The following is an 8,155-nucleotide window of genomic DNA, read 5'->3' as shown; positions in this document are numbered from 1 at the left end:
GAGGTTGCACATGAACAAAGAGGACACCTAACAAACAAGTAAGAGGATTCACATAGGCACCTAAAAAGGGATATCATAGAGATGCATTATCAATATGAACTCTTCCACCAATACCAAAGATTTTAATAGAGTAGTATTTTTGCTCAATGAACATCTTGAAGATTACTACTAGGACCTTCCTTTTGTGATAGCATGCCAACAAAAGATGACGAACCAAAAACCAACAAAGAATGTTAAGGCAATTTTTTTTATATTATCACTAATCACAAAGAACCGTAAGAAAGATTTGGCAATTAACCTACATGTCACATACAAAGAATTGCATTTTGATATGGAGGAGACTCCATGTGTTATCCTAGACTAAAAATAAACTAGAATATTATTACCATCCACAATATCAAAAGAAATTGTCACTATCATTATCATCTATATCTTGTTCTAAGCTTGGAGTGTCACTCGACATGGTATCCATAGCGTCCTGTAGTAATAGAGATTCAAAGTGTCTAAGTAGCACGAGCAATAATTCCAGTCATAATAATGATTGTATTTAAATGAAATTACAACGGTAGATGTTTGAATACCTTACACACATGCATACATAAAAATTGCGTATGCACAAACGTGTGCATGTGTGTGTAAAGTTTTTTGCTGTCATTAAATAGCACTAAGGTGTCATCTTTCATGCTTTTTAAACTCAACAAGTTTGCAAAAAAATGCAAAATTCTACATCACTTTTTTATATTTCCATTTGACAATGGCAATAGCTTCAAAAGAGAAAAATAAACTTTGAAAAGAGGAACTATGTTTACATAGCACTAAAGGCTAAGAGCATGAACATGAGCCTCTCTAACCTTCAAGAAAATGCATACCTTTTACATGGATTACACTTTTTAGAAGTTACTCAATACCATCCCCCCATCCCTTATGTCTCGCTCTCCTCCCCCTTCAATGCCCAACATACTATGAGATTAGAGTTTATCATTTTAAATTTTAACAATTTGAGTGTGACAATTAACCAATCTAACTCAGGTTAGGTTAATAAGGTGCATGGATTAGATATCTATGGGGAGGTGTAATGGTTATTAGAGACAAACGTATATTTAGGGCTCTTGTCTTTTATATTAGGCCTCCTACAAAATTAAGCTATTGCCATAGTCTTGGAGCAAAGTGCATTCTTAGTCCTGGATTCATTGGGGTATGTCATGATGCTATGAGCTACCAAGGCTTACTACACGTGAGCTATGTCTCTATCTCCAGTCAGAGTCGTTGGCAGGTTAGGGAAGCACATCTTTGTTGACCCCCCCCCCAAGGGATGATCACAGAGAGTGTTAGCCTTTGGTTGTATGGTGGCTGCCCTATCAGACATTTGCATTGGGACCCCGGTGAGTGGGTGTGGAAGGATGCTTGTAACCCCTTGAAAAGCATGCCTTTTTTCAGTTATACGGTGCGGAATGCCAGACATCTTATCTTGGGACACATTCAGAGTGTCCCTACTCTTAGACCCCATTGGGAATCCTACGACATTTCGACTGACATTCAGAGGGTTTTTTGGCGGAGATTGTGGCATTCTTATAGGAAGCCAGAGATTTCCTCCTTTATCTGGGTTTGTCTTCATGGTGGTCTGGCCACCAATCAGTGGAGGTTAGTTACTGGTGCTTGCCTAGCATGACCTAGATGTGCAAGAGTTTCGGAGTCACTTTACCATTGTTTATGGGAATGCAGGGAAGCACAGAGGGTTTGGTCTGCGAGCACACCTCTTTGGTAGGATTAAGAGGGATGCTATCATTTCTTTTGGTTCTATCATTTGGTTGACACAGTCTGGGCCTCAACTGAGATTCGAGGAGACTGACAGGAGCTTGGCCATTATGGTTAGGCAAGGAGTTGCTCGGCAGTGTTGTCTTTAGGATTTGCCACTTTCACACTTTGTCCCTCCGGCACAGAGGTAAGACAGTTCTTGGGAGATTATTGCTAGCATCTCAGCCTGGAATATCTGGAAGGCTAGATGCACCGAGGCCATTGAGGGTACTCCCGTTCTTGTTTCTCAGTGTCTTTGCAGGATTTGGAGTGATATTATTCACACGATCATGGCTACCTGGGCCAGAATCTAGGGATCTTCGAGGGTTGCGGAGAGGAAGCGCGGCCAGTTTATGAGAGAGTGGGACATTGGTATCTTTTTCACGTCCTCTCATTTGGGACCCTATTGGCAGCACAGGGCTCCTAATTGGTTGAGATCTCCACCTTTCTTGGTGTGAAATCTCCATTTTGTAAAATTTTTTCATACTTAATAGAAGTCTCCTTTCTGAAAAAAAAAAAAAACTGACCAATAAGGTTACAAAGATGCATGAGTATCTCATTATTTAAGCGGCTGCATGCTGATCCCTCAGTGCATCTAAGAAACATGTCTTTGATTTCTCTTTGAGAGGATTTTCTCAGCTTTGCGTAGTCCCCATCCCCATCTATCAACAAGTAATCCTTTAATAAGCAAAGTCTCATTGAGACAGGGCAACATAAGCATGCATCATCTGAGGATTGAAGGTGTGAACACTACTCTTGCACTGGATCTAGAGGCTTAGGTATAGACTCATGACTCATGAGAGACCAGAGAACACCAGGAAGCCACAGTCAGACACTCCCTACATCGTTTTTTCATAACACTGGACCCAACCTAGAGTTGGAGAGGATTATGCCAAGGATAAGACATAGGGACACTCTATAAGGGCCCAATTCAAGAGACCCTGGTAAATAAATTCTGTAACATAATCTAGGTTTTGGCATATGTCCTACAACTACAAAGGTAGTTGTAAGTGCCATATGGAACAGCATTTCCAACATGAAAGAAGATTATCACAACCCAACCCCTTGTGTGGACTTTAGACAGAAAATGCACCAAGCATCTTTCAAGAATATAGATGGGAATTTCATACACAACCATTGTGTTGGTTCAAGGAGTCCATGTACCCATCTATGATCTCTGTGTTGTGGGGCTTTATGTGTCCCACTGTGGTGGATGCATACCGAAGAAGGCGTTAGATTTTGCCAAAGAAACTTACAAATGCTGATAAGAGTTTTGTAACTGAGGCCCATTACAGATTATACAATATAGCCCTCAAGCGCTGATGTGAATCGAATGAGGAAGAAACATGAGTTCATATTTTTATATACCAAAAGATGTAATCAAGGACTTACAATTTCCGTTTTCATATTTCCTAAACTCTCAACATTGCCAGCTCTTCGGGAGGTTGGAAAGCAGCTATCGCCCTCTATGGTTCGATGTTCGTAATCTCCTATTTTGGAACCATGGTCATTACCAATGGAAAGGGAAACCATATCTACACCTTGTAAAAACTTCAGCTCCTGCACAAGGACTTTCTTTAGCATGAGTGAATTAGCAGCTCAGCACTAGAATTCAACTTAATAATAATTAAAGGTTTTTTTTAAAATGGAATCATCACCCAAATACCTCTTCGTGGAACTGACGCTGAAGGGATCTCATCCTACGCTGAACCTCATCGTGCTTTTTCTGTTCTGCCAAGTGAAAACCTTCCAACTGGGCTTCTAACCATTGCAAGTTACGGAATCGTTCTACGTATATAGAGAAAAGACCTTGTAATTCTTTCTGCAAGACTTCATATTCATCCATGTATGCAGGCCTAAAGAACACAATTGTGGTCAAAAGAATGGTCATATTCAACGTATACTTGTATCAAGTATACATCAAAATTCTCATGCTATTATTATTATTATTATTAATATTTTGACTGGCTGCCCAAGATCCTCCTGTAGTTACCAATTTTTCACAGCCCTCAGACGCCCGCCCATGGGTGCTTAATTATCTGCCCGTAGGTGATGCCGCCAAGGAAGCACCAAGGGGGGTTTTAAGCCCAAGACCTCTTGGTCCCAGGCAAACACCTTCACCACTTGAGATATCACCTCATTGGCTTCTCATTATTTACATAACTCTAACAATATTTGTTCACAAACTTATTACATGCGTAACAGGCCATGTCCTGCTAGAGGTCAAATTATTTATCTACACTATAAAAGCCAAGAGAAAACAAATCAAAACAAACAACAGTGAAATCAACCATGTGCATGTGTGAATGTGTGATAAAAATTGTGCACTTTAAATTTTGTAAACAGGCCCCTCAAAAGAAAGTTAAGGCCCCGATTTTCCCACCCAGAGTAGCAGGCCTGAAAATAGCTAAATCAAGTCCATGATGGTCAAACAATGATACCACGAATAGGAATCTTCATCCAAATTCGGTCAACAAAAGCCAAAGGCTGGTCAATTTTGATCAATGCAAGTCAAACCCGGGTCAACTCGCGCGTCAACTGCAGTCAAAACTGCTCAAAAACACTCAGGAAGGGTGAAACTTGGTCCAAAACTGCCAAAAAAATGGGGCAATAACCAATCAAGCACTGTTTGGGGAGCCCATAAGCAAACTCTCGCATCAAGCCTTGCTGGGAGAGAATACACATCAGAATAATAAAGAGCTTCAGGCTCTTTTCATAATGATCTTGGCCTTTTCCCAGTGTTGCAGAAAAAGAAAAACTAGGAGCCTATCCTTGCCTATCCTCGCTTGGCAGTTCCGGAAGGGAGCAGTCCTCAAGTGGCCACTTAATCTCGCCCTCTGAAAAGGGGGAATTCAAAGACAACCGCAAAGCCGATGAGACAATGGCCCTAGGATGCTGCCAAACTGCCTGGCATGCCAAAGTGTGTGAAAACAGCATTTTTTCCAGCCCTAAAAAGGGAAATTTTCGGGCTTTTTTGGTATTTTGTGGGTCTTTGCTGCTGGCCGACTGCCTGTAGCCTGGCCGACCAGCAGCCCCACATACTATATATAGGTTAGCTTCATCATTCATCATCTTGTACCACTTCTTGACCATATCTTATCCGGTACCATCTGCTGCTGCTGTTGCTGTTGCCCGGCGCATACACCATACCTGTGTTATCATCATCTCTTGTCAGCCTCAGCACATCAGCGTTTTACTACTGGCCACACCTTGGGACAGCAGCCCACTCTCTGCTACACTGGGACAGAAGCCCTCTCTGCTACATTCAGTACATCAATGTTACATATCTATTCATGGGACAGCAGCCCTCTCTGCCACATAGATCACATCAGTGTTACATATCTGTTCATGGGACAGCAGCCCTCTCTGCTACAGTAGAGCATATCAGTGTTTTATCTTCAACTCATGGGACAGCAGCCCTCTCCGCTACATAGAGCACTTCAGCATTTTTCCTCAGCTCACACCATCGGGACAGCAGCCCACTCTCTGCTACATCACACCATCGGGACAGCAGCCCACTCTCTGCTACATCACACCATCGGGACGGCAGCCCACTCTCTGCTTATCTTCACTATCAACACCACTCGGGACGGCAGCCCTCTCTGCTCTTCACAACCCCTCAGGTACGCAGCACCCTTGTCACCAGAGCCTGCACCCCTCAGGTACGTCGTACCCTTGTCACCAGAGCCTGCACCCTTCAGGTACACAGCACCCCTGTCACCAGAGCCGGCACCCTTCAGGTCTTGCAGCACCCTTGTCACCAAAGCTTGCACCACTACACCACTCGGGATGGCAACCCTCTCTACTCTTCATCTACCACCTCGGGTACTGCAGAACCCTTTTCATCAGAGCCTGCATCATCTCATCCCTATTGCTGCTCACTACCACCTCGGAGTGCCTCTGCATCCACCGACGCAAGCCTTCGACACCGACCACCTCACAGAGTGCCTTTTCTTCACATCGACGCGAGCCTTCGTTACCGACCGTGCTTCATCTCCGACATCATCTTTGCTTCTGCACTGGTATTCTTCTACTCAGAGTCACCTCACATCAGAGGGCCCTTGTACATATGTTCACTCACCAATATATATAGACTCACTCACCTATTTCATGCTATGTTGTTTTGCTGTGATCTCTCGTACATATGGTCCTTTCGTCCTTTTGCCCTCACACAAAGTCTAGCAGGTGCCAGGTGTTTTGGCTTCTAATAGGGAAGAGCAGTCTCCCAGGTGGTGCTCTCCACCTTTGCAACTGTAGAGTCTAAGCTGCCGCCCTTGCAATTTTCTCGAGCCTCAATCATGTTACACTCCACTTCCATGGACCAAGAGTCTACATGAAGAAGACCTTGATGCACATACATTCAAAAATTTGTGCAAGCTTTGTTAGGGGCATAATATTGAGGAGGCCGACCCTGTCCTCTCCAAAGGAGAGAATCACCCACAGAACTTTGACTGGGATGATAGTACTAGAGTCTGTCACTTGTGGAAGAAACCGGGTGCTAATGGAGATGCTTACCCATGGGTCCAAACGTTAGGGACTAGAAGCTACACCTTGGGAGAAGCTTCCCAATGTGCATGGTCCAACCCACTGTCAAATGGTGCATGAACCATGAGCACATCAAAATCACCACCCTCAAGAGCGCGTTGTAACTCCTCCCAAACAATCATCTTGCACATGTGACTACAAACATGGAAAGGGTATGAATGACGTCAGTCCATATGGAACTGTTGATGATCTCCCATCTTTGACTAGTCCCCGTGGACCAAGGCTATGACAATCTCTTGGGAGTGGGAACAATATCAATCTTGTAGTAAGAAAGTCGGAGAGCTTGTCCTCTTGTTGCCTCCTGGAGGGAGAAAGAAGGGCCAATCTCAGTGACCCAAGCTACTGCCCCCAAGTGATGGTGCATGGAGCAGCGCCAGTTGTCATAAAGAGGTGAAGGATCATCTGCCAAACTTGCTGCAACTTTGAGGAAGTCCCAAAGGCAGTGCCGTTGTGACGCTGTGGGATGGCTACAAAAACACACATCAAGTCGGCCGTCCTCTGATGGCCAATGAGGTGCCAACCGTGAGGCTATGGTGGGCTAATTGCTAGTGGAAGAGTGTGATCTTCCTTGGCTGATAGCTGTCCCGCATCCGCTTCCAAAAATCTCCAAGGAAGCGAGGACGGATGCCTATGAGGACCAGTGAGCTGCCGCTCTGCCGGAGTACCATCAATCTCATGCATCTGGATCTTGTGACCCGTCCTCGCCGTGTAGTGAAAAAAGGGGGTGGTAGGACTCTTTAGGCTGAAAGAATCCTACCATAGTTGTTTCGTACGATACGAAAATACTTAGAAACTTAGGTATTTTCAATTTCAAAGAGAAGACAAGTTGTCACATGACACAAACCAAAATTCCATTAAAAGCAAGTTGAAAACATACATAGATGATAGACTAAGTCATAAGAAGAAGTGTACAAAAAAGATAGGCTAGAGAGTTGGGGCTAGAATCTAGATGGAGAAGTAATCACTATCAAAATTAGAGCACTCGCTAGGATCATCTCCATCAGAAGAGTGCCCGTCGGAGCCCTCACGAAGGTCACCTTCGCTAAGGATGTTGCCCTCGCCATCAAACTCGGGCTCTCTAATGTCTTGTGACAAGGCAATCGAAGCGTCTTCATTTGCAAGAGTGGAGGAAGAACTACTGGAACCTCGTCGTGTGTAGGTTTACTCTGTGCTACTCAAGTTGGGACGAAAGGTGCATCCGCGAGTGCCACACTCCTCTGCTACTAGGCTGAGTTGTTGTACGTCCAAGACGAGTACGAGAAACTCGTCAATCAATCTCCTCGAGCTCTGCATAGAGCTCCACATACAATCTCTCCTCCTCCTCATATACCTCCTTGTGGACACTCTTGAGAGAGTCGCTTGTGAGCTTGAACTCGTCCACATTGACCTACAAGTGATAATGCACATTGACACATAGTTATTATCAAATAAAACTTAAAAAGCAAAAAGTTAGAAGTTTACAAATTACAATTTAAGTTTTAACTTTTAAGTGGTCATTTGTGGATAACTAGTTAATATAGTCTATAAGTTTAGTTGTAACTTATACCAGTCTAGCCGAGTCCATCTTGTACATAGCATGCATCATGTGCAAGTTAGAGTGGCAATACACTAGCCGCTCTAACTATTGTGTGCTCAAGTGATTGTGGAGCTTTGTGTGTATGAGAGAGTAGGTGCTCCAATTCCTCTCACATGCAACCGAAGCGCAATCCTGAGCCAAGAGTCTCAAAGCCACCTTTTGGAGGTGGCTGAGCATGTAACCAAATGGATCCCACCAAAAAAAGGGTTTCACAAGATACTCCCTTTTCCAAGTATGCAG

General features: G+C 43.9%; 1 protein-coding gene across 3 annotated transcripts in view; it reads right to left on the bottom strand.

Annotated features, from left to right (window-relative positions):
* Positions 1 to 247: 247 nt before the first annotated feature.
* LOC147633781 (uncharacterized) overlaps positions 248 to 8,155 on the bottom strand; it is an 89,520-nt gene continuing 81,612 nt past the window's right edge. Inside the window, exons 3-5 of one of the 3 annotated variants that reach the window (XM_086804813.1) lie at positions 3,461 to 3,650; positions 3,187 to 3,354; positions 248 to 478 (exon numbers count right to left, since the gene is read on the bottom strand). In XM_086804813.1, coding sequence (XP_086660939.1) covers positions 398 to 478; positions 3,187 to 3,354; positions 3,461 to 3,650 — 439 coding nt within the window. In that variant the 3' untranslated portion in view covers positions 248 to 397. The remainder of the gene's footprint in view (positions 479 to 3,186; positions 3,355 to 3,460; positions 3,651 to 8,155) is intronic. The other 2 variants (XM_086804814.1, XM_086804812.1) reach the window with 2 other exon arrangements.

Source organism: Cibotium barometz, chromosome 11 (assembly GCF_041138505.1).
Source record: "Cibotium barometz isolate CiBa-2024 chromosome 11, ASM4113850v1, whole genome shotgun sequence".
Classification (NCBI taxonomy): Eukaryota; Viridiplantae; Streptophyta; class Polypodiopsida; order Cyatheales; family Cibotiaceae; genus Cibotium; species Cibotium barometz.
The sequence above is the reverse complement of the archived record's forward strand: the minus strand, read 5'-3'. Positions and strand labels throughout refer to the sequence as shown.